Below are 24,968 nucleotides of genomic sequence, written 5' to 3' on the forward strand. Positions count from 1 at the left end.
GGCTGCTTGGAGGCAGCGGCAGCATGGGCCTGGGCTCTCTGTAATGTGGGTACCATGCATGGGGCTTGGGGCCAGAGACAGGGCCATGGGCACCCACTGTAGGCACCGAGAAGAGGCAGGAGGCCTGAGGGCCAGCTGGCCAGGGGCGTCAGGGCCACCTATGTGTTCTGGGGCTCCAAGGTCGTGCAGAGGCCCCAGGAGGGAACACACTGTGCAGAAGGTGGCGGGGAGGCCAGCAGGGAACTCAAGCAGAAACAAGCCCTAGTGCTTCCTGCGCCTCCCCCGGGGCCCCCGCCAAACCCTAAGCTGTCTTCAAAGACATAAGAAGGAGCCGTTTCCATCACTACGACAATTAAAAACAAAAACAAACCAAAGCCGATCTTAAGGTATAATCTTCCAATTGCTTAAAATTAATCAGTGCAAAGTGAGGTAAAGAGCCCTGCGTTGCTGGGGGCCGGGAGAGGCAGCTGGCCTCACACGAGCCTGCGCCTCTTGGAGTCCCTCTCCGCATCCTCCTCCTGGGCATCCACCTCACAGCCGAGCGGGGACACCAGGTTCAGCAGAGGATCCTCGGAGGCCCGGCCGAAGAGCGCCAGCAGGAGGGCCACACCGAAGCCTGTGGCGCGCTCACCCTGTGGGCAAAGGGCGGGGTGGAAACCCTCTGCCACTGAGCCAGACCCGCTCAGCAAGCCCGCCTCTGCAGGGAGGGGCTCCAGACCCCTACTCGCCCTGCCACCCCCTTCTGCTGTCCTGCCACACTCAGGGCACAGTGCTCTGGCTCCAACCCTCAGGTCTCCTTGGGGCGGGAAGGGGTGAGACTGAGGCCCCTGGGCCTCATGCAGAGGATGGGCTGACTAGGGAAGGACCACACAGAGCAGCCACTCTGTTCCCAGGGATGAAGAGAGCAGAGGTCAGGGGGGACCACAGCTGGCTGGAGGCTGGGCCACAGCCAGTGTGACCCTCAACACAGAGTGTTTCCAATGAGCTCAGCATGCAGCACTGGAGCCAGAAAGGGGCTCTGGACTCACGAGAGGGTAGGAGCAGCCAGGCCAGTGTGGAGGGGACGGGTGGGGAAGCAGACTGGCTGACCGGCCGAGGAAGTGTCCTAACGGGAGGCGAGGGCACCCGTAGAGGGGCTGGACTCACGGCATGCACAGGTGCAGCGATATCCACGTGGACCCAGACCCCGGGCCAATCGAAGCCGATGTGTGAAGCGATGAAAAGACCGGCACAGGAGCTGGGGCTGTTGTCCCGGTCCTGGGGGGACAGGAGGACAGATGGTGGCCCTTCCACTCCCAGCAATGGGGGCTTGGGGGAGGGGCTCCACCAAGAGTACCTTCAGGGCTGCTTCCACTTGGGCCCACTGTGGACATCCCCACCTGCTCTCGACCCACCATCCTCAGCCACTGCCTCCCTTGGTGTCTGCAAGAAGGGGCCCCCGGGGTGGGAGAGCCCAGTATGGGGAGGCAGCTGAAAGGGACCCCAGGGCCTTGCACATGGGCTAAGGGGTCTGCCTTCACCCCGGGGCAAGCGGGGAGCTGGCGAAGGAACTGATGGGGGGCAACCGAGGCCGACCCCAGAGCAGGGAGGAAATCCCCAGCGGCTGCCATGGTGGACGTGGGAGGGAGACCAGTAAGAGGCACATCCCCCGTTTGGATGGCTTCCCCAGAGCATGGATCTGGGGCCTCATGGGGGGACCCTCGTCTGCACTGCTGCTATTTCTTGGGGTCACTCTGTCTCCCAAGTTACCCCAATGCTCCTGTTCCACCCAGCATGGTCACCATTCCAAACCTACCGCCACTGAGTTCTTCATGTCGGCCACTGCCGAGGTGAACTCGCTGAAGTGCAGCTCGGGGCAGTAGACCAGCGGGTGCACCAGGTCCCCACACTTCCTCCCAGCCTTCACACAGGCCGCTTCCCACTCGGCACTGTTGGTGAGCACTGCGGCGTGGTACTTGCCCGTGGCGATGCCCTGGGAGGGTGGACACAACGGGAGGAGATGGAGGGGGACACAGGGAGAGTCACAGAGGTGAGGGAGAGACGGACAGAGCCACACGGGAAGTGTCCACCATGGGAGAAAAGGAGAGAGAAACACACAAGACAAAAGAGGGCCAGAGGGGCAGCAGCAAGAAGCAGAGGAAGAGACAGAGGAGCGTGAGCACGGAGCAGGCGGAGGAAGGCTTCCCGTCCCATCCAGGCCTCAGTCCACAGGCTCCACTGCCTGCACCCCACTGGGCGCCATGGACAAGCTCCTTGGCCTCCTCAGCCAGGTTATGAAGATGAAATGACAGCGGCCCCCTCCCCGCTTGGAGTCCAGGTGGGCTCAGGCTCCCTGGGGGCCGCAGCTAAGGGGCCCACCTGCGCTCCGGTCAGAGTGGCCATGTCCAGGATGATGTCAGCTCCCAGGTCCTTGCAGGCGTAGGACACGCCATCTGCCAGCACCAGCCTGCCCTCGGCGTCGGTGTTATTGATTTCCACAGTCCTGGGGCACAGCAGAGACCCCAGCTCAGGGAGGGCATTCCCTGGGGCACTGGGAGTGAGTCCCTTTGGAACTGGGGACACCCCGTTTAGAGCCCCTCTTCCCTCTGGGAGGCTAGGCAGCCCCCAACCCCTACACCAATGCAGGGCCGGGGTCAGTCCAGCCCCGCTGCTCTCCAGCCATGAACCAGCGCAAGCCACCCAGCTCCCTGTGCCTCAGTTTCCTCATCTGTAAGATGGGAGAACAGGGTTGTGTGGGCCGCGTGAACTGGGCTGGGCGAGCCCTTGGCACACAGTGCCTGGCCCCAGTAAATGCAGAGGAGGAAGCACCCCTTGGGGTCACCCTGGGGATGGGTACCCATCAGGGGGCGGTAAGGGTGGGGGGTGAGTGGACTCTTTTATTCTGAATCCTGGGCCACCTGTTCCTCCAGCTGCCACCTGCTGTGACTTTCAAGTGTGCCCTTTTGCAGTTGAGAAGGAATAGTCCAAGGGCTGAACTCAAGAAGGAGACACAGGGAGAGCCCCCAAGTAGGGAATCTGGGGGGCAAGGCTTCAGATGCCCAAAGAACATTAAGCCTAAGGGTTTGAAGGGTTCTTCTTGATGAGGCAGGGTGAATCCTGAGCTACTGAGTCAGGCGCCCTGAGGGAACCCAACACCTTGTCCCATGACATGGTCGCCCTTCCTGGCCACCCCTGGGAGCGAGCAGCCTGTTGCCCAGGGGGTTCCTGTCACAGGGTGTCCTCCCAACAGGATTTGCCTCTGGCAGGGGTGAGCAGGGTGAATCCGCCCCTCAGCCAGGCTTGGCTTGGGGCTGCCCAGCCCGGCCCTGGGAAGGAGGGGGCTGAGAGTTCCAACAACAGGGAGCACACGCCCAGAGGGGAGCAGGCGCTGTGATGCAGGTGAGAGAAGGCGGAGCCGGCCTTACTTTCCTGAGTACAGCAGGTGGATGTCGTCAGGCCTCGTAGCATTGGGCCCCACTGAGTTCTCAGCCAAGCAGAACACGGCATGGAGGTTGTCTTTGAAACCCTGGAGGGGATGTGGGCAGAGGCTCCAGTCACAGGCTGGCAATGCACGGAGGAGAAAGCACCGGCCAGAGCTCTCTGACCCACCAAGGTCAGACAGACAGACAGACAGACTCCAGGGAGCAGAGAGCGCAGCTTCCCCGCCACTCCCTGGCATTCCTGGCCGCGGGCTCTACGGCCAAGGCTCACCGCATCTGGGGAGTCCCAGCACCCCCTACCAGAGCACATGCAATGCAGGGACGAGCCCGGAAGTGGGGCTGGGCTGCCGCGTTTGAATCCTGGCCCTGCTGCTTGCCAGGGGCACATGCCAGGCCAGTCGCTCAGCCTCGCTCAGCCCCCGCCTCCTGTCCACAAAATGCGGCCAGCGGTCAATGTCCCGCTGGGCTCTGCATCACTGCACAACAGAACACTACACACATGCATATGCATGGGGGTCAGGAAGAGCTCGGCCTCACAGACATTTAAGTGTGAAGTGATGGTTTTCTGATGCCAAAATGCAACATTTGTACACTGAGAAAAGTGCTCTGAACAGGCAGAAGTGGTTTCTGCCCTACACGGGTTCTGAACGTCCCCAGAAAACCCCAAGCAGGCCTCGCCCAGGTGGCAGTGGAAGGCGGAGCAGAGGTCCACCCCCACCCCCCGTCCCTGCCCTTCCGCTGCTCCTGGACACAGCCCTTAACCAAGACACATCTCCTCTTGGCACTGAGCGTGCCGGGGCCCCTCCCCGCTTCCTCGAGGGCCCTTACAAACGGCTCTATCAGATCCAACATCTTCCCAGCTCCTGGAACAGTCGCTTATTCAGCCACAGGTGCAGAGCACCCACCAAAGGTAAACACAGGCCTGCGGGCAGGCAGGGGCAGCAGCAGGGCTGAAGCGCTGGGCTGGGCTGGGGGTGGCTGCAAGCCCCGGGACCTCCAGCCACCGCCCCTGCTCCAGGTCCATGCTCTGAGCCCGAGCCTCGCAGATGGCCCCAAACCCCAACACCCAGCAAGGGAGAAGAACCCTACTGGCTTCTTGGGGGCAACAACACTGGGCCGCCTGTCAGCTCCCCACAGCCCTGAGGGTGCCACTACCACGCTCACGGCCAGCCCGTGTGAGGACCAGGGAGCAGGGGCTTCCAGACCCTCGGCCTCCTCCCTTCAGAGCTCCCCTCCCGAACCCTCAAATCACTGACATTCAGCACACAGTGACCACTGCCTGGCTTGTGCCAGGGCTCCAGCCCTTCACGTCCAGGGGGGAGTGGGTGGCTGGGAACAAATGAATGATGACAACGTGACCATTGAGACAGGGGCTCTGGGCCACTGAGGCCAGAGAGGTGAACCTCACCAACGGAGCAGGGGAGCCCTGAAGCCCTCCCAGAGAGAGGGACGTGGGTCTGGGCCCTGAAGGGGAGAGGAGCTTGCAGAACGTGAGGGCAGGACGGTGGGGGTGTGAGGAGAGACCAGCGTTCCCAACTTGACCCTCTCAGCCTCCCCAGCCTGTGGAAACCTGACGCTGGCCCCACCCCCCAATTTCAGATTCAGAAGGTCTGGGTGGAGCCAGAATCTGCGTTTCTAATAGGCTTTTGGGGCGCTGCTGCTGCTGCTGCTGCTGTGGGGACCCCACTGGGAAGGTTGACTTAGCATGCCGTGGGCAGGTGGTTCTGAGGCTCACGTTGCTGGGTATCGGGGTACAGGGAATAGCCACACGGGTCTGGGGACCCCCAGGGGGACTGAAAACTTGCAGGCAGCCAGGGGTCTCAGGTAAGTAAGGCTTGCTCACTACTGCCCCAGAACCCGGCGCCACCCTGCTCCCAGCATACCCTCATGTCGGGATGGCATGTCCTCCCCTCTTAAAAATGTTAAAACATTTCATTTTGAAATAATTTCAAACTTACAAAAAATTTTGCAAAAATGGTACAAACAATTCCTGGATACCCCTGACGGACAACTCCCCCAAGGTGAATGCCTGGTGTGATCACAGGGCGCTGGTCCAAACCAGCGAGTTATCACGAACATGGTGACTGGATGTAGTCTAGGGGCACGCACCGTATTTGGTTGTCACCTGCCTCCTCAGTCTGGAGCTTCTGAGGTCTGCCTTTTGTCTGTGGTGACCTTGGCACTTGCGCTGTCTCCTTGTGGCCACACTCAGGGCGTGCGTTTGGCAGGAAGCCCAGAGAAGTGCTCGTCTCAGTGCCTCATCTCAGAGGCACATCATGGGCTCTGTCCCTGTGCTGGTGATGTCCACAGGGACACAGTGATGCCCGCCAGGTGCCCCACGGTACAGTCACTGTAAGTACTTGTACGGAGGCACTCTGAGATCTCACCCATCCCGTTTCTCACCACACTTTAACACTCCGATTTTAGCATCTGTTGATCGTTCTTACCTGAAACAATTACTGTGCTGTTTGCCAAATGGTGATTTTCTATTTCCACCACTCCTTCCACAGTTAGCACCTGGAATTCCACTGTAACAAATAGTCCTCTCCTCCCCTATTCATTTATTCATTCAACAATTTATTCCTACTGGTATGGATGTATAGATTCTTATTTTATTCTGTGGGTTATATCCATTACTATCATTATCTATTCTGCGGCTCAAATTGTGGCACATTCCTTTTTAAGAGGCTGACAAAAATTAGAGTTAAGAGTGGAGCCTCCAGGTTGTGGTCCTTGTGGGGGTGGGGGCTCCTCAGCACCCCACTGCACACCCCTGAGGTGGAGGGGTCCAGAGGAGTCCTGAGACCATTCATGGCCACCAGCTGATGAATCAGCGTTAATTGCCAAGTGGCTCCCTGTGAACAGGGAGCTGGAGCCTGGAAGAGTCTACCAGCCCGTCCAGATGCCAGGACAGACCCTCTGCTGGAGCAGTAACCGGGGATGAAGGGCAAAGATGACACAGAGTGCCGGCCACGTGAGCCTCCACGCCACTTCCCCATGTGCCACCAACAAGCCGCAGCTGTTCCCTTCAGAGAGAGCCACCCAGCGAGCACCCTACAGCCGACAGGCTCATCTACGGAGGCAGCAGGCCTGGCTGAGCCACCAGGGCCCTGGCGGGGGGCAGGTGGCAGGAGCTGGGTGCTGCCCAACCAGGCCGGGTGCAGTGCGGCGCGAGGCGAGTGCCTCATGGAATGCTGGCTGGGGCTCCTTGTTAGCCTCCAGCTAGCGCTGCGACAGAGCGCAGACGACGCCTGCTCCTCCTGCAGCTCCCCACCAGGGTCCTGCTTGCAGAGGGCCTGTGGTTGTGGCTCTGCTTCAGCGAGACCCTGGGAAGGTCCGTTCCAAACGAGGCTGTGCGGGGCAGAAGCGAGAGCCAGCCCGGCTGCTCTGAGAAGTCCCAGCCCCCCCGGGCCCTCTGAGAAGCCCCCGAGCACAGTCGAGGACAGCCCCATCCACCACAGACGAGCCTCTCCTTCGTCCTGGAACTTCTGCTTCTCTCTTAGGAAACAGGCTGGACTCCTGACCAGCCGGAATTTGAAACTATTTGCCAAGACCTTTCTGATTTTGTTTTCACTTTAAGTTTGCCCCTGGAACCCCGATGTATAGGTAGCCCCTGGGGGAACGGGGGTCTTATATTTACTGACATGAACGGCTGAGCTTCTTAGAAGCGGCCTGAAGGAGCTACACTGAGGAGTAAGTCACCCCTGTGGTCAGTGCACGCTACCCCTTGGTGAATAAACACTTTATGGCACCGGGACTTGGAGCTCCAAAGGATGTCACCCAAGCCCTGAGTGATCACAGCTTGCCCCGCGGCAGGGAGGGGCCTCCTTGGAGTCCTTGCATCCCCCCATTTTAGAGCCTTTGGCATCTGATGGGTGCAGACCCTCCAGGGTGAGGTGATGCACCCGGTTAGCGCCAAAGTGTGGCCGTGTGCACTCCTGGGACAAGGCCACGACGCCCTGAGAACATGGGAGGGGCCCTGAGCTTTCCTGGGCGGCCTCCTTAACACGAGAGCCTCAGCAAGCGGGTGCCTGCTACCTCCTTGGGGCAAACACGGGAGGAACAGCCACCGCCAGCTGGTCCCTTAACCAGGGGCTCCCCAAAGTCACCGCCTGCTGGTCCCTTTACTCTGGGCTCCCCCTGGCTCAGGAATGTGGTTCACATTGTTGGGCTCCATGAGGCCAGGCGTGTCCTGGATGGGGAGACCTGCTGCTGGGTGAGCAGGTAAGTCTCAGCAATCTCTGATATATGCGGCATGGGGGGCCTGGGGCCCCTCTGACCCCCTTGGATGTCTTCGCTCAAAGTGGTCACCTAGGCTATTCCCAGGGCAGACCCTAGTCCCCTTCCAACTGGCCATGGTCCACACACATCAGCCAGCCTCTCCCTAGAGCCCTGCACTGAGCACCAGACCTCGAGTGTGAGTGGGCAGGCCAGGCTGGGGCACCCTGCTCCAGAGCATCCCTTCCCATTTTGGTTGAACTTAGAACTAAGTGGGGACTTGTGAAGCCAGACACTTGGGCCTAAATAGCACAGGGTCAAGACTGCAGTCACAAAAGGTGACCCACCAGCGGAAATGGGCCAAAGCAGTGTCCCTCCCAGAGGCCTGGCAGCCAGCTTCCTGACACCTTTCCCTCCCCTTTTGGCACCACTGCCACCCTCACCCCAGAGGACGGCCCCTGCTCCTGGGCCATGACAAACCCTGGACAGCTGGGTCTGCTGAGAAGGAAGATGGCGGCCCTGGGTCCCCACCAGCACGGACAGCACTCCCATGATGTGACTGGTAGATCGCTGGGCAACGGCAAGGGCTGGTTGTGATGTGAAGACAAGTGATGGAAAGCTAAGAGAAGCAGGTGGCACCAGACAGGCCCTCCTTCTGTCATAGGACGCATCGCCCAGGCCAGAGGACAGAAAACCAAGTCCTTGTGGCCCAGTGTGGTCTGTCGCTGCTGTCCTCCCAGCTCGAGGAGCCCCCTCATGCTGGCCTTCGGCTTCCAACAGAGCAGGACCCTCTGCCAGAGGGTTTCCCCTCCAGCAGGGGGGACCAGGCTTCTACGGGGTGCCTGGGCACAAATCTCAAGTCCATTCCCCACTCCATGGGCACCCTCAGGGACGGTCCTCCTGGCCTGAGCTCCAGGTGTCTGCTGAGGCCGAGTGCAGGAGGGGGCCAGTCCTGGCAAGACCATTTCTCAGTGGTCACCCTGACGCAGAGAAAGGTGGTCAGGAAGAAAATCTATGCTACGAGCTCGGTCCAGGGCCTGGCATGTTGGGTTACACCAGTTCATGCCATGTGGTTTTAGGTCAGGCTTCTTCATTGAACAAACGCTCATGGGGCACCCGATACATGCCAGGCCCTGAGCGGCAGGCGTGGTGCACCCTGCTCTGGGGTGACACGCTCAGGCAAAGGAGACACCCTCAGGCAGTGGCGACATCCTCAGGCAGAGGCCACACGCCCAGGCATAGGAGCCCTGACATAGGAGCCCTGACATAAGGTAGGAAGCTCTGGGAGTCCGGGAGGGGCCCAAAGTGGGAGTGCAGAGGAGGGAGAAGGTCAGGAAGCCTGAGAGGGCACGCCCAAGGAGCCCTCTTCCCCAGACTGCAGAGTTCCCACTCACCTGCTTGATGGCTGCTCGGAAGGCCCCTAGGATGGCCGCGGCACCCCCGCAGTCCCTCTTCATCCCAGGCATGGTGGTCTGGAGGCGGCACAGAAAGGCCGAGAGAGGGGTGAACGGATGCTGACCCGGCCAGCAACAATGCCCCAGCCCTGCCCCACCCTACCCAGCACACCAGGGCCCCAGAGGGGTCTCCCCTAGACCTGCAGGATCTGGTGCCAGGTCACCTGAGCATCCACAGAACCCAGGAAGCTCCCATTGGTCAGGGGGTGCTCTCCGGAAGTGATGGCCTAAGACGATGGGACCCCCGTCACTGGAGCAGGGCTTTGGGAGTTACGACGTGGGAGGACGGGGAGGGGGAGGGGGAGGAGGGGGAGGAGATCGAGGTGGGTGACAGGTCCCGAGCTGCCATGTTCCCCGTGGCTGGGCTCCTACATGGACACAGCCACCCTAGCTTGGAGGCTGGGCCGTGACCACTTCACGCAGCTGCCAAGTCCCCCTGGGGGTCTGTCTGCAGCGCCTCTCTCTGTCTATTTCTCTGCCCATTTTTGAGGAAGAAACTGAGGTCCAGAAGCCTCCGAGTTTTGCTTGAGGTCACTAGGTCACAGGGCTCTGGAGAGGGCTTCCCGGAGGCACGAGGAGCTGTGGGTAGCTCCCGGGGCCAAGATGGGGTGTGAAATCCTGGAGGGGATGGGATTGCCCATGGCCACCTTGCCTGGACTCTCCACTTATCACAGGTCCCGCTGTGTTTATGGGGGGACCTGGGGGTTGAGGTCAGTGCCAGACACCCCGAAGCTCCCTGGCCCTCCTGCCTCAAGGTTGAGCCCGGCCCTCTACCTTAGAGTGGCCCCACGACCCTCATCTGCTCAGCTGCTGCGCCAGGCAGCGCAGCCCTGTTGGAGAAAACCACACAGTGGGCTGACTGCCTCTGATGGTCATTTATGATTTCCAGCCACAGCTGGAGGCACAGCCACTCAGCACTCTGTCCACTCACCCTCCGAAGCCCGAGCAGTGCTCCCCGCTCCCACGGTGGCCTTTCTGACCTTCCAGTCTCTGTCCCCATCAGCCCCACCCCACTCAGGACTCAACTTGCCTCCTGCTTCAAAAGCCATCAGAGTCCTGTCTTCCCTCCACCCTCAGGGCCTTCTCCTGGAGCCACCTTCACCTGTGCTGTCCCCCCACTGCTGCTTCCGCCGGGTGGGCCCAGCCCTGGGTCCCTCCCACGACGCCAACCTTTCTCTTTTCCTTGGTTCCCACCCCTCAGCCCTCAGCTGACAGGCACCCTCGAGATCCTTATCCTGAGACAGCCCATGGAGACTCCCCTTCTCTGTCCCTGAGCTCTCTGGACAGCTCACCTGCTCACCTGCCACCTGCTTCTCCCAGTGGCCCACCTCCCCCAGCCACCGTGCTCTGTTGGGTCAGTGGTGCCCCCAATGCCAAGCACCATGGCTTTCGGCCCCTCTGATTCCAGGTGGCTGCTGGGCTCACGGGAGTGGCCTCTCCCTGCTTCTGAAGCTCTCTGCCCCGCACTTGCAGGCCCAGTGCCAGCCCAGTGTGCTCATCAGCGGAGGGCCCTGGGGCAGCCAGGCCCTACAGGAAGCCTCCCCTGGATAGCCTCTCCTCCCTTCGTGCCCCTCTCTCTACCACTCTTCTTCCACAGGCCCAGTGCAAGGAAAGAGCCCTGGAGCTTTATCCCAGGCCTGCCCACTTCCTGCTGCCCCTGAGCTCTCACCCCACCCACATCCACACCCAAATCCCAGGGGCTTCCTGCAGCAGCCACACAGCAGGTTAAAACCAGGCACCAGGTGACTTCACCTCCACTGCCTCCTCCCCGTACCCTCCATCTTTGTTTGGGAGCGAGTCTCCACACATCTCCCAAGAGCAAATCTCTGCCTCCTCTGTTCCCTCCTGCCTGCTGTCCTTCTGGAAGGTCTGGCTCACCCTGGCCAGCCCTCTCCGCTGGGCCAGGCCATGTCCCTCACTACACCACACGACTGCTCCAGCCTCCCTCGCACGTGAGCCTTCTTCCCTCCCTCATGCCACAGCCAAGACCACCTTTCTGCAGCAGACCACCCTGCCCTGGCCACCGGCCACCCAGGGAACAGGCCCCACTTGCTCTCACTGGCATTTAAACCCATCACCATCTGGCCTCAGTGACACTTTTGGTCTCGGCTCTCTCTCCTCTTCCATGTCACTGTCTTGAAGGATCCACTTGGGTTAATGTGAACTCTTCCCAACGCCACTGTCACATCACCAACCCCACCCCACCACTTGGCCCCATCCTCCGTTCAAGTCTCCCGCGTAGACGGGTCTAACAAGACAGCGCTAGAAACAGAGGCGCCTCCTGCCGCAGAGGCAAATGTGATTTTCTATAAACTAGTTGAGAGTGGTTACACATTTTTACATTTTACAGGCTCCCAACTCGAATTGACAAGTTCATATTTTAAATTAACAACAGGTCATCAGATGTAAGGATTTGGGTTTGAAGTGTACTGAGTGATTTTTGGAATCCTTATCGGATTACAAGAGCCTCGAGTTTTAATGGAAAGTATTTTTAGATATAAACGGAGCTGCTTTTACAATTAAGTCGGGTGAAAATGACCCAGCTAGCACTATTGAAAATAAGCTATCTCTTCTGACCTAACATTCGAGGAAGCACAGGATTGTTTAAATGGAAAAATGGGGCCTCAGATCTGGAATCAAACCACTTGCAAAATGGCCCACACAGAAAATGACTCAAGATGGTCACTGAAATGGCGTCCTCTTGTCACCACACAGCCTCCCGACTACAGGCAGAACAAATGCCCAGGAGCTCAACTGATCGTGTAAACTTTGCAGACTCTCCATACATCATTCCTGTTTTTAAAAAAGAAACCATTTCCGTATTAACACCAAGATGTGTTTGCCTTTTTCACTGGGTTGACAAACGAATGGGGAAAATCAATGATGGGCTGGTGCCGCGGCACGGACCGGGGCGTGGCACCCAGGATCCAGCATCACTGGATTCATCTCCAGCCCTCCAGGAAAAGAAAGCACTGCCAATTTCACTTGAGTTTAAAAAAATCACGGGCTGGCCCCGTGGCTTGGCGGTTGGGTGCGCACGCTCTGCTGCTGGCGGCCCAGGTTCGGATCCCAGGCGCGCACCGACACACCGCTTCTCCTGCCATGCTGAGGCCGCGTCCCACATACAGCAGCTAGAAGGATGTGCAGCTATGATATACAACTATCTACTGGGGCTTTGGGGGGAAAAATAAATAAATAAATAAAATCTTAAAAACAGTCTCAACCGTTGAGCGCAGCCGTTTTCAATACTCTGTGTGACCAAACAGAAGATCCTCGCAAAGCACTCCTGCTCTCTCCGGACGCTCAGTGGTTGGTTAGAGAGGAAGCCAGGCCAGGTCGTTGGAGTTCTGAGTTCAACCAGCCTCTGTTCTCATGAACATCATCTTTCCTTGGAAGATCAGCTGATACATGATGGTTATTCAAACAGGTAGCTGGCAGATGTTTTCTCAAAAACGAACAAAGTGAGCCTCTCACTTCCAGGAGAATAGCTGATATTATTTGTTGCCAATGGTAAAATTTGAGCTTTCAGGCAAAAATCAGAATTTTAGAAAACTTGTATTTGCCTCCATGACAGCTTCCTAAAACTCAACAACTTTTTAAATGAGATGGATGGTGGTATTATCGAAGGTGATTTTCTTTAATTTTATACAATGAAATGTGTTAAAATTTGGAGGTTCTGCATAACTCTGTGAACAATATTTCCAAATGATCCATGTAGGATATTACAAAATCATGCATTCAAAGTGTAGGATAGACCAGTAGATTTTAATGTAACAGAGTACAAAAGTTCACTGATCTGGCTTTAGATTCCACATTATAACTAATCTTTCCAGTTCTGGTGTAACAGCAAAGAAGAATGTCCTTAGTTATCTGGAAAGAGTACTCAAACACTTCTCCCTTTTCCAACTACAAAATGAATGAGGCCAGATTTTCTTTTTGCATTTCAACTAAAATAATGTATCACAATAGACTACACGCAGATCACAGCTGTCTTCTATTAAGGCAGACACTAAAGAGATCTGCAAAAATGTAAAACAATGCCTATTCTTCTCACTATTTTTTTTCATTTTGAAAAATATAGTTATTTTCATAAAATTATATTATTTACCATAACATGTAATGGGGTTATATTGTTATTTTTGAATGAATTAATAAATATCTTTACAATTTCCCAGTTTTAATTTCTTGTAGGGTAAATATCAACAGACATTACCCGTATAAACAAAATCTCTTTGGGATCAGTACTTTTTAAGAGTATAAGGGGTCCTGAGACTAACACATTTGAGACCTGCTAGTTCATGCTGATCCTGGTTTGCCTTTGAAATCTCTGGAAATGGAGCTGTGATTGTTCCTACAAAATTGGTACCACCAGCAAAATGACTAATTCCCAGGACACCCTGCTTCTCACTCTGACCCTCTAACAAGCCAACAGCCAAAACAAGGGTCTGATTCCAGGAGAAACAAGCCCACAATGCTACCAGCCGGAGCTCAGCTGCCTCCAGGGCAAGAGCCGGGGTCAAAAGCAGGTGGGGCTAGAGGGGCCACATCGTCTGTGGAGAATTTAAAAACAATAATAAACCGACTAAAAGTCAGTTTGCCTGTTGTCATCAGTGGTAAAGTATTCCTCCTGAAAAAATCTGTTGTTGGTTGACGTTGAGTTCTAATCATACAAATAAAAGCTTCAAATCCACCTATTTTAATTATTTATCCTTCTAGAAACATTATTCTACATGGATGCTAATAACTGCCAGTTACACAGCTGGCCTGATACGCACAGACTCCGCGACGCACCTTCATTCTGAGAACGGTCCTGATGGTTGGGGACCGTGGGGTCTGCCTTCGGATGCAGCCGGCATTGCAGGGCCTTCGATGTCGCACGTTCTGCCTTCAAACGGTGGCTCCAACTCCAGGGGCAGTGAGCTCGTCTCTTCGCTTCCCTCAGTCCATGTGAACAACTGGAGTTGTGTTGAAAGCGTTTTGACTCCACAGACATTTGAAAGCCACTAGAATCGATCTCAAAGAAGTGAAGACATGGAAAGTCTTGAAATTTCTGGCATTTCTCGGGAAATGGGACTTTCAGCAGTCTCTGCCAAGTGACCCTTATGTTAAAGGCTTTTCTTGAGTATTGCATATTGGTTGCTTCATGTGACAGAAACTCTTCAAAATCAAAATTAGTAGTGTTTTTTGGATCGACTATGAGTGAAGATAGATGGCAAATATGGTACCTCTGTCTGTCTAGTGAACACAGAGATGTGAAGAAGATCAAGTCTGATAAAGTCAGTGACAAATCTGCAGAAGCTAAGGCCTGAAAACAGAAACTGCAACACTAACATCCACTACCACAAGACATCGATATGGAGGCATGAGTTTTTTCTATTAAAAAAAATTATATTAATGCTATTTAAAAGTGTTAATCCATTACTGTTTTCTTCATTTGTACTGTAATATTTATTTTTAATTTTTTACTAGCATGATAATATGTATGGAATTCAATAAAAGAGAATTCACTATCAGTATTTGTTTTTTTAAACCTTTATTATTATTCATTTCATTTCCTGATTAGTGCTGAAAATAATTTTGTTGTTTAGAGGAGGAGTGATGTTTAACAAAAAAAGACATCTCCTCTAGGCACCAAACACACTGGACAGGCTAGAAGTACAAAAGGTAGCAGCACAAGCTCTACCCTAAAGAGCAACTTATACTGGGGTTCAATGTCAGAGAGGTGACAGGGAGTGGTGGGGTCTACGGCAAACTGGAGGATGTAGACTACACCCATGGGGACAGCCGTCACTTGGCTCCAGCAGAATGCTGCCAGTTGGGAACATAGGACGAGCACTGCCAGATCTTCTGAGTTTCCAAAGTTCAGAAATTTAGTCTTTTGTGAGAATTCTTCCTGTTTTTAAATGTTGGTAACTAACTCAAATCTTAAACCACCACTTGGGCCAATAGGACACATCTGTGAGCCATGTGGGCTGCCAGTTTTCAACGTCTGCTCTGCACGAGCTTAGCTTGCCCTGGCCCATCTAAAGCTTTCTCTCTGGGATGTTTGATTCTCTTCTTCCAGATCTCGTGGGGCGTCAGTTTCACGTCTGCTCCTTCCCAGTCTGCTCCTCAGAGCCCAGTTCGGGCCTGGTGCTCAGGAGCTGCTCAACACGAGTGTGCAGGACGAGCAGATGAAGACCTCTCGCTCCTGCTGTTCCTGGTGCCAGCACGGCTCCTGGGGCACAGCAGGCCCCGACACGCTGGGATGGAGGAGCGCGGGCTGCTCAGAGGCAGACAGATGCAGACAGGAGGTTCTTAAGCACCCATCCTCCTGAGATGGCCGGACTTAAAAGGCCACCCACAGGAGGGACTTCTGGGACTGCTGGCCTCCCAGGCAACGCTCCCAGGCAGCTTGCTTCTGGCTCCAAATTCCCCTTGTGTTAGCGAGCGCGCCTGCTTTCTGAGCGGTCTCATGCGGACCACTCTAAGTGTTCTCTCCGTGGAAACCTCGGACAGTCGTGGAGACAGCGGGCCTCACCCCACACGCTTCTCCTCTTCGCACAACCACCTGATTCCTTGAACCTTGCCTCCCTGGGTTCTGTTTTCCAGCCTTTTAATCATTTCTGCAGCTTTTCTCTGGATCCCGTCCAGACTTTTTGCTTCCAGACTCCTGTTTGAAGTGTGGGCACGAAATCATCTCCCTCTCAGGAGGGGAATCGGCCCCATTGACTCTCTTCCTGAACCTGGCTCCCCAGAGGCACGCCCCAACTCCGAGCTCCCAGAAACCTCCCTGCCTTCCTCCGACGCCTCTGAGAGCTGGTGAGCCCACCTAGAGCCCTCCCCACCCCAGGACCCGCCCAGGCACCAGCCCCACACCTCACCTTCCCTTTGATGCTGAGACCCCCTGTGTCGTAGACGATCCCTTTGCCCACCCATGCAATGGTCTGGGTGGCTCCATCTGGAGTATGGCTGAGGATGGCCAGAGCTGGGGGGTGGACAGCAGCTTTGCCAACACCATAGATTCCTACAGAAAGCGTGGGGAGAGGGTCGATTAGGCTCAGGTTGAACTGAACAGAGGACTTTCAGCAGCTCCCCCAGAAACACGAGCTCTCCCCCAGGAAATATCCATTGCCTTCTCCTGGAGAGCTGTGCTGTCCAAGCCTGAGCTCCCTGCCCCCTCTCCTGCCCCCTGGCCAGCGTGAGATGGGGAATGCAAATTAGTTCCAACACTCAGGGACTGCGAATGAATTCTATGCACAGTACTGTTAGGCAAGAAAACCCGCTGAGAAAAAAAATATTGTATCATTCCCAGAAAGAAATGAACAGGATTGCAGAATGAAATGATTTTTGGATAATGCTTCAAGGCCGCTCCAGCCCACGCTTGTTTTCCCCTCCCTGAACCCTCTGTGCACTCAGAACTGCACTATCCTTTCCAAGCTCGCACCCACCATTGCCTCTCTGTTCAGTTTACAGGCCCCATCTTCTCAATAAAATGGTGGACTGCTGTGGGCAGCATCCATGCCTCAAGGTTCCCCAACCCAACAATGGCTGTCTGATAAACTCCTACTCATCCTGCAAGACCCACTGCAAACGTCACCTCCTCTGTGAGGCTTTCCCTGATAGGAACAGCCTCTCTCATCACTTGTAATTGGTTTGTATGTCTGCAGTAGGTACTCTAAGATGGCCCCCAATGACCCCCACCTCTGGGTATTCATGACCGTGTGGATCCTGTTTCCCTAAGTATGGGCAGGACCTTGTGTCTCACTTCTGGATCTGGCAGAAGTGATGAGATACCACTTCCAAGTTTAGGTTACAAAAAAAGACTGTGCCTTTATCTTGCTTGCTCGCTTTTTCTCGCTCTCTCTCTTGAAGACCTCGCTCTGAGGGAAGCAGCTGCCACGTGTGAGCTGTTCAAGGAGAAACCCACATGACAAGGAACAGCCAGTGAGGGCCTGACGCCTGCTGGCAGTGCTGTGAGTAAGCCTTGCTGGGAGCATGTCGCTGGCCCCAGTCAAGCCTTTAGATGACTGCAGCCCCTGGTCAACACCTTAATCACAGCCTAGGAGAGACCCTGGGCCTGGGACCCAGCTAAGCCAGGCCCACTTTCCCACCCACAGAACCGTGAGATAATGCATGTGTGTTGCTTTCAGCTGCTACCTTCCGGGGTAATTTGTTTTACAACCATAGATAACGAATACAGTGACCCTCCCCCAGCCAGTCTGAAAGTACCTTGTCCTAGTTGTCACCACACCTCCAGTGCCCAAAGAGTTGGGGAGGATGGGCCTGGTAATCAGGGAAGGCTCTGAGGAGGTGGCTTTGAGCTGACATGTACAGGGTACGATGGTCCCCACTAAGAGAGTATCTGGGGGGAAAGTATTTTAGATAGAGCGAGCCGTAAATTCAAGGCGCTGATGTGGATATGAACTTATGTATTCGAGGAACAGAAAGGCCCTGCTGAGTTGGCCCAGGGAGCCAGGACAGCAGCACGTGAGGAGCTGGAGAGGGAGTGGGCGGGGGAAGGACTTGGATCCCGCGTCTTCCAGAATCTGAATCACTGCCTCCTTTCTCCCCCAGAGAAGGTCTGCTTCCCCGAGTCTGGCCTCAGAGTTGGACACAGGCTGGTTTCTTTCAGGATGAAGCTTGGGGCAACATACCATGTGGCCCACCACCACCCTGCCACCTAAGGTACCCCAGAGCATTCCCTGAGGCCAAGACCTGAAAGGACCAGCCCCCACCCACCTCCAAATCCTCTTGTCTTCAGCTCCTCGTCCCGGATGATGGTTGGGGCGATCCCCAGATCTTTTCCAACTTTCTTAATCTCCTGGACACATTCATGGAAACAACAACAGGAAGACACGTGAGAATGGCTGAAGTCAAGGCAAGGCCGAGGGTCTGAGCCAGGATGAGCCGATGCCTGTACGGTGGGAGAGGAACCAGGCTTGGGAGCCAGTGGCTTCAACTCTCTTGGCTTTGAGCGTGATTAAACCCAGGAGAGCAGACTCACCCTCCAAGCTCTGCAATTTCCTGCAGCTCATGGCTGGAGTCCTGCGGAGGGGCCTTGCGGAGGAGGCTCTGTCCTCCCTCCACCCTCAGCCACGGCCTGCAGGCCCCTTAGAGCCGGGTAAACAGCAAGACTTCATCCACAGCAGTCCCAGGCTTCCCCAGGCAAGGTGCAGAGACCGTGGCCACTGTCCCCTGCCAGCCCCCAGGTCTCCTCTGACTCTCCTTGGGGTCTACTGACACCCATCCCATCCTGGCCCCACCCCCTGACACGTCCCCCGGGGCCACAAACCTCTAGGAAGCTGTCTGTGTTCATCTCATTGCAGGGCGTGTCCACAATGCGGGCCGCCAACCGCACGCCCTCCGTGGCGTTTGCTAAGCACTAGAAAAGAACCAAAGGCTGTCAGTGGGGCCCTGGGACCAGGCGCAAGGGGGCTGTCCCTCTTCGTCCATTCCCCCAGGAACCCAAAGCCATCAGAGGCACATGTTACCTGGGGGAAGTTGCAGACCTGCTGACAGGGAGGCAAGCGGCAGGTGGAAGAGAGGCCAGAGTCACACTGCTCTCGCTCCTCAGTGCCCATGACCCACCCAGCAATCTATAGAAAGTTCCCCACGGCTCCGTACCCCATCTCCAGAATTACACAGTCACTCTCCGGCCCAGTGTCCTGACCTGGTACAAGCGGGGCCCCCTCTCTTTCCAAGGTTCATCTCTAGTTCTTCTCCTCATCCTGGTGGCAGGTGGCCCTCATGCCTGGCCCTGAAAGCGTGCATTCCTACCTCTGGCCTCTACTAATTGGGTACCATCTCTCAGGGGGAGGCGTGGCCTTCTGTTATGGTCTGAAAGTCTGAGTCTCCCCCAAACTCATCTCTTGAAGCCCAAAGCTCCAATGTGATGTATTAGGAGGCCTTTGGGAGGTGTTCAGGTTTACATGAGGTCAGGAGGATGGGGCCCCTATGATGGGATTAGAGTGTCCTTATAAGAAGAGGAAGAAGCCAGAGCCCTCTCTCTCTGCCATGTGAGGACACAGCAAGAAGGTGGGCAGCTGAGAGCCAGGAAGAGAGCCCTCAGCAGAACCCACCCAGATCTCGGACATCCAGCCTCCAGAACGGTGAGAAATCTGTTGGTAAAGTCGCCTGGTCTATGGTATTTTGTTATGGCAGCCTGAGCAGACCAATACACTGTCTCTTCTCTCATCAAGATCCCAGCCATCCTTTGAGGCACTTCTCAAAGGCCATATCCTCCAGAAGCTTCTCCAGATCCTCTCAAGAGAGGGAAGAGCATGGAAAGACCCTGCCTCGTGCAGCTCACACGTCAACCCAGTGCCCAGAAGGGAGCAGGAGCCTGACACCATCCACCACGCTCAGCCTTGCAGCGGGAGGCACTTCAGACAGGGGTATATGCACCTATGCAGAGGTCACACTTGGTCCAGAAACTGACTGCCCCCCACAATTTCCGCAAAGACCTTCTGTCCTACTTTTGCTTCAGCCCTGCCTCTGGAACTTCTGTGCCTTCTCATTTGTCTCTGCCTCACTTCTGCCCACAGCACCGTGCTCTCACTGACTCCTGGTGCCTCCTGCCCCACCTCGATCCCCTCCATCCACCCAAGCTTCAGACAGCAGGCTGGCCTGGCCGCCTCCCCCAGCATGCAGGAAAGAGGCGAAATTAAAAGAGAAAAGCAGCGCAGGTTTAGCGGGGGCGCAGACAGCATCAAGTTTATCACGGCCTGTTCCAGTCCCACAGCGTCAGGGAGGGCAGGCTCTGGGTCGATAATGTCAGCCCAGCCACCTCCCAGGCCCTGTCGAATTGCTGCAAGAACCTCTGCCTGTCCCGAGGTAATTAAACCCCAAAGCCTCAAACGCAGAGACGCAAGACGTGACAGCTCAGATATGAGATGTGCCTGTGTGGTCCCCGCCGCCTGTCAGCGGGCTCTCCTCCGGGAGAGCGAGGGTCCCTGTCTGTGGGCGTCACAGAGACCCATTGCTCATCTCTGACGCAGCCCATGGCTGCTGTCTGGGAAGTGCGTCAATGCCCTGAGACTCGTCTCAGAGGAGGCCAGGCGCTCGCCTTGCAGACCTCTGGTGAGCTCAGAGCTCCTCCGCGCAGCGCGGCTCAGGGTGAGAGGGCAGAGAGCATTCGTGGCGGAGGCGCCCAGTGCCCCTCCACCACCGCACAGCCGCACCGCACTGAGGAAGAGCTTGAGCCTCCTCATGCCTCAGTTTCCTCATCAGCAAAGCAGGATCATTCATTCATTCACTCATTCCATCCACGTTTATGTGAGCACCCACTGTGTGCCAGGCTCCACACTAGACTCTGAGAATCCAAAGACATCAAGGGACTCTGATCCAACAGAGAATCACAACACATTGTTTCATTAAATGCTACAGAGAAGGAGGGGACAAGGGGCCACAAGGATCCGGAGGAGGGGACCACGACCCGGTTGGGGGCTGAGGAGGAAAAGGCCCCACGGGGTGTCAGAACCTCATGTGTTCATGATCTAAGACAGATGGGAAAGAGGACTGACAGACGGTGGCCGCGGTTAGAACATGGTTCTACCCCTTGCTGGCATGGCCCCAGTAAGTTACTTAATGTCTTTGAGCCTCAGTTTGCTCAACTCTAAAGTGGGAATAATAGGATCCATCTCACAGGGCTGTTGTGAGACTTAAGTAAACCAATCTGTGTGTGTGCACACGTGCTCAGGGCAGTGCCTGACACTGACCAACACCTGGAAAACACTGGTGCTCACGTGGCCAGATCTACCTTTGTAAGACAGTGGGAAGGGGGAACTGGAGGGAGGGCACGTGCAGGCAGCAAGACCAGTTAGGAGGCTGCTGCAATGGTCCAGGAGAGCAGTAGGGTACGGGTGGGGGCGCCCCAAGGCAGGAGCAGTGGGCAGAGTAGGATGGATGGGATATAGGGGCCAAGGAGACCCCCCCCCAACCCACTGGCCCTCGTCATGTGCGTAGCTGTTGCTGAGATTACTACGCACAAGACCAGGTCTCTGCCCTTGGGGAGCTCCAATTCCATGAAGGCACAGAAGCTAAACAAAGAGGTATAATGTCAGGTGTGAGTGACACTCAGCTGGCAGAGGGCCTGATGGTGTGAGAGGAGCCATATTAGCCAGGATGGCCAGGCCTCCCTGGAGAAGGGATGTGGGTAGAAGCCGGACTGAGACTAGGCAGACCTGGAGCAGGATGAAGAGGGAACCTGAGGAGGACTGGGCTTGGCAAGGCCCAGGGACAGCAGGAAGTCAGTCCACTGTGGCTGGGAGGGAGCGAAGGAGGGAAGGGAGGAGGGGTAGGGTCAAGGGCAGGAAGAGGGGGCTTGGAGGAGGTGGGTGAATCTAGGCTTGGTGCTCAGGCTCTCAGCCCTGGGGTCTGATGAATGGTGGGGCTGAACTCAGAAGGAACTCCCTGGAGCTAGAGGGAATGAGTGGTCGGTGCCCAACTGTGGGATGGGGCCTGGAGGTGCTGAAACCACCCAGAGAGGAGAGACTGAGGTCGGAACGCTGGGCCGTGGCCGAAGGAAGAACAGGGGAGAGGGACGACTCTGGGTGGGGCGTGTGCACTTCAAGGAGGGATGACAAATGTTCGAGTCCAGCAGACAGGGCCCTTAAAACAACAATGTCAGGAAGGAGGCGGAAACTAGCTTTTGGTGGGCTGAGGGGGAAAAGGGAGTTAAGAAAGGCAAAGCAATTAGGCCATGTTTTTAACAAGTCTGGAGATGAAGGGAAGGAAAAAGAGGAGCTGTTTCAAGATGGCAGAGGCAGAAGCACGCTCTCTCCTACAGGAAGGAATCCAGGCAGAGGGGAGCAGTTACAGACCTTGGGAGGAGACAGCAGACGAGGGGTGCTCTCCTGGGACTGACTGCGACAGCTTTCCCAAGACAGAAGTGAAGGATGAGGCAGGAGAAAGGACTACCTGGGTCTGGCCTACTTGTTGGAGTTGGGGCTGGAGGTGGGGAGGGCGAGACCACAGCGACAGGGTCTGGGACAGTTGCCATGAGGAAGGGAACCCGACATTCAGCCCATGCAAGGACTTCTAAGTTGGAGATCACTTCCAGGCTCGCCTTGCCTCAAAAGGATCATTCTGAGGATCAAATGAAATAACATATGTAAAAGTGCACCATAAAGGGTAACATGATATGTACATGGACAGGATTATGAGTATTAAACCATGAAAGTGCCTGGCACTGCTTTGGTGCTCATTAAACATTGGCGGAACAGAACTGAATCCCGAAAACAAAGACCACCCTGAGGGAGAGCGAGCCCCCTGCCCAGGTTTGGAAAGGCCTCTGGGGCCTTCTCAGGAATTAGAGCAGCCCTACCATCCTCCCCAGGAAGTGGGAGAGAGCGCTCTCCCGACACCCCTTCCGGCTGCCCAGCTCGTGGGGACCTGGGGACACGGTCTGAATTTCCAGACACCCACTTGCAAAGTGGACACTTCCACTGGCCCGTTGTCTTGTCCCACCAGGAAAAACTCCACTGTGACAGTCTTCTTCTCCGTGCGCCTGGAAGCCCCCGAGCGGTGGGTGAACAGCGGGAAAGCGCGGGCCAGGGCGCAGGCAGAGGCGAAGGCGTCGGCCCGCTCACAGACCATCTGCAGCACAGAGAGGCAGAGCTACGATGAGGGGCGAAGGGGGGGATGGGACACAGGGGCAAACCCACGGGAGCTGTGACCAGGAAGTGCTGGGACCTCACAGCTGGGTCAGAGACCACTGTGGACACAATCTGGACAGAGGTGCCCCAACAAAACCATCACCTCAGGGGCCTTCCCCAGAACCACCGTCTCGCTACGTGAGAAAAGAAAACATCAGCCTGCAGATGTTGTCTACTGCCTTCTGAGCCAGGAGAGCAGGACATGGAGGGACGAACAGTAGATCTGGATTTAGGCAATCTGGGTCTGAGTCTCAGATTTGCCACCAAAACTGACCTAGGGTAACTGGCTTAGCCTCTCCGACCTCAGTTTCCCTGTCTGTAAAGCAGGGGTTACAATATTGGGGTTGTGGCAGCATCATGCACCTCTGAGATACTGTGGGCCAGAGTGCTCTGCGGTCAGCAGGGCTGAGCTACAGGAGACACACGTTCCCTGCTATGACTAGGTGCCACGTGGGGCCATCTTCTCTCAGAAGCACTCACCAGAATGCACCGATGGGTTCCCGGCGGCAGACAGGTCCGCACAAGTCGGGTGATGAAGTGCGCGGCCGAGGGGCTGTTGTGCCTGCTCACCCTGGAGGGCAGGGCGGCCACGGTGGCATAGTTCAGGTAGAGGGGACAGCTGTCCGTGGGGTTGGGGTTGAGCGTGCTTAGAGCGGCCTGCCAGAGCTGGATCAGAAGGGGAGAGACAAGAGACAGACACCAGACTTCAAACAGTCCGCATGCCAGGAGCCCCGTGCCTGCGTGTGGACGCTTGCAATGCTAAAGGGGCACTTTTGCAGCTTCCCTGGGCACCCACGATTCCTAATTAAGATGTGTGGCATCTTGCTAGAGCTGTGTGTGTCTGCTGGCACAATTCCACCCTGGTGGGATTAAGCAGTGGGGATGTAAAAGGCCAGTTTGGGGGCTGCTTTACTTCATACGCTGGAAACCCACACTGGGGTGCGACCCAGCCGGGTGCCACTGAAGGGGGGGCAGCTGGGCACTGCCACGGGGTTCTGGAAGGCGGGCGGGCAGATCCCCCAGCAGGGCTGCCAGGGCACAGCCCCTCGAAGGCAGTTCGTTAGAGACTGGTCACATCTGCCAGCTCTCCCCACGAGCGTGGGGGCCCGGTGGGTGCAGGGCCTGCGGCCTCTCAGGGCGGGGCTGGGCACCGCCACCGCCGCTGGACGGGCGCCTGGTCTTCTGCCTCTCCTGAGGCGGGCGGCCCCGGGCCTCGGCTGGCGGCCTGGCCGGGCGCACCCGGCGGGCGGGGGGCTGGGGGCGCCGGGCGGCCAAGGCGGGGCCTCCGCGGCCGCCCCGCCGGCCCGGCCCCCGCCCGTCCTCCGCTCGCCGGCGGGGCGGCGCATGGCGGCCGGCGGGCCCGCTCACCTCCTCGGTGACCCGGGGCTGCAGCTTCCCGCGGACGTGGCTCCAGGGCACGCGGTGCAGGTGGTGCAGCTGCCCGAGCAGCAGCAGCGGCCGGCTCTGCGGGTCCGCGTCCCCGGCGCTCGCCTGGAACTGCAGCCCCACGTTCGCCATCTTCGTCGGCCCGCGCCCCCCGCCCCGGCCGCCGCGCCCGCTCCGCCCGGGCTCCCGCTCCGGCCCGGCCCCGGCGCCGCCCCGGCCCTGCCCGGCCGCCCGGCCCCGCCTCCCCCGCCGCTCCGGGCCGCTCGCGAGACGTGCAGGGCCCGCCCGGGGCGCGAGGGGGCGCCGGCCGGTGGGGCGGAGGGAGGGCAGAGCCCGGCCGGGCCGGGCGGGCGCCCCGACCCGAGCAGGCCCGCAGGCCCGACTCCGGCGGGCCCCGACCCCGGCAGGCCCCACGCCCCGGGCCCCGACCTCCAGGCAGGCCTCAACTCCCGGGCAGGCCGCAACCCCGCAGGCCGACCCTGGGCAGGCCCCAAACCCCAGCCAGGCCCCAACCCCTGGCCGGCCCCAAACCAGGGCAGGCTCCCAAGTGGGTCCTGCCCTCAAAGTGAGGAAACACAGCGCTCCTGACAGCCTTTCCAGGAAGGGGCCTTGGCCCCAGCCGCAGCAGGCTGCCAGCAGACTCCTGGTGGCCCTGACCTCCAGCGGGTCCTGAGCAGACTCAGGCTCAACCTCAAGTCCACCCCAGCCGTCCCCATCAGACCAGAGTCTCCATAAGCCCTAAGCAGGCCCAGGCCTAACCTGGGGCCAGCCCTCCAGAGGTCTGTGAGCAGCCTGCAGTGGTCCTGGGAGACCCCACACTGGCAAGGCTGCCCTTAGCACACCGTACCTCCCCC

General features: G+C 57.1%; 1 protein-coding gene across 1 annotated transcript; it reads right to left on the bottom strand.

Annotated features, from left to right (window-relative positions):
* Window positions 1–374: 374 nt before the first annotated feature.
* NPEPL1 (aminopeptidase like 1) lies at window positions 375–24,284 on the bottom strand. Its single transcript, XM_058562406.1, has 12 exons — window positions 24,097–24,284; window positions 23,209–23,394; window positions 22,499–22,669; window positions 18,366–18,455; window positions 17,813–17,894; window positions 15,955–16,097; window positions 9,032–9,109; window positions 3,405–3,505; window positions 2,359–2,482; window positions 1,796–1,972; window positions 1,147–1,257; window positions 375–632 (listed from the first exon to the last, which is right to left on the bottom strand). Exons 1-12 carry the CDS (start codon window positions 24,244–24,246, stop codon window positions 474–476), a joined length of 1,572 nt encoding a protein of 523 aa, XP_058418389.1. The 5' UTR covers window positions 24,247–24,284; the 3' UTR covers window positions 375–473.
* Window positions 24,285–24,968: the final 684 nt, after the last annotated feature.

The sequence above is a fragment of the Diceros bicornis genome, chromosome 19, assembly GCF_020826845.1.
Source record: "Diceros bicornis minor isolate mBicDic1 chromosome 19, mDicBic1.mat.cur, whole genome shotgun sequence".
NCBI lineage: Eukaryota > Metazoa > Chordata > Mammalia > Perissodactyla > Rhinocerotidae > Diceros > Diceros bicornis.

Coding starts and splice junctions, on each gene's coding strand:
- NPEPL1 (XM_058562406.1), bottom strand. CDS start 24,246: ATGGCGAACGTGGGGCTGCAGTTCCAGGCGAGCGCCGGGGACGCGGAC. Junction 16,098..17,812: donor GAAGACAAGAGGATTTGGAG/GTGGGTGGGGGC, acceptor CGCTTTCTGTAG/GAATCTATGGTGTTGGCAAA. Junction 3,506..9,031: donor TCCGAGCAGCCATCAAGCAG/GTGAGTGGGAAC, acceptor CATCCCCTCCAG/GGTTTCAAAGACAACCTCCA.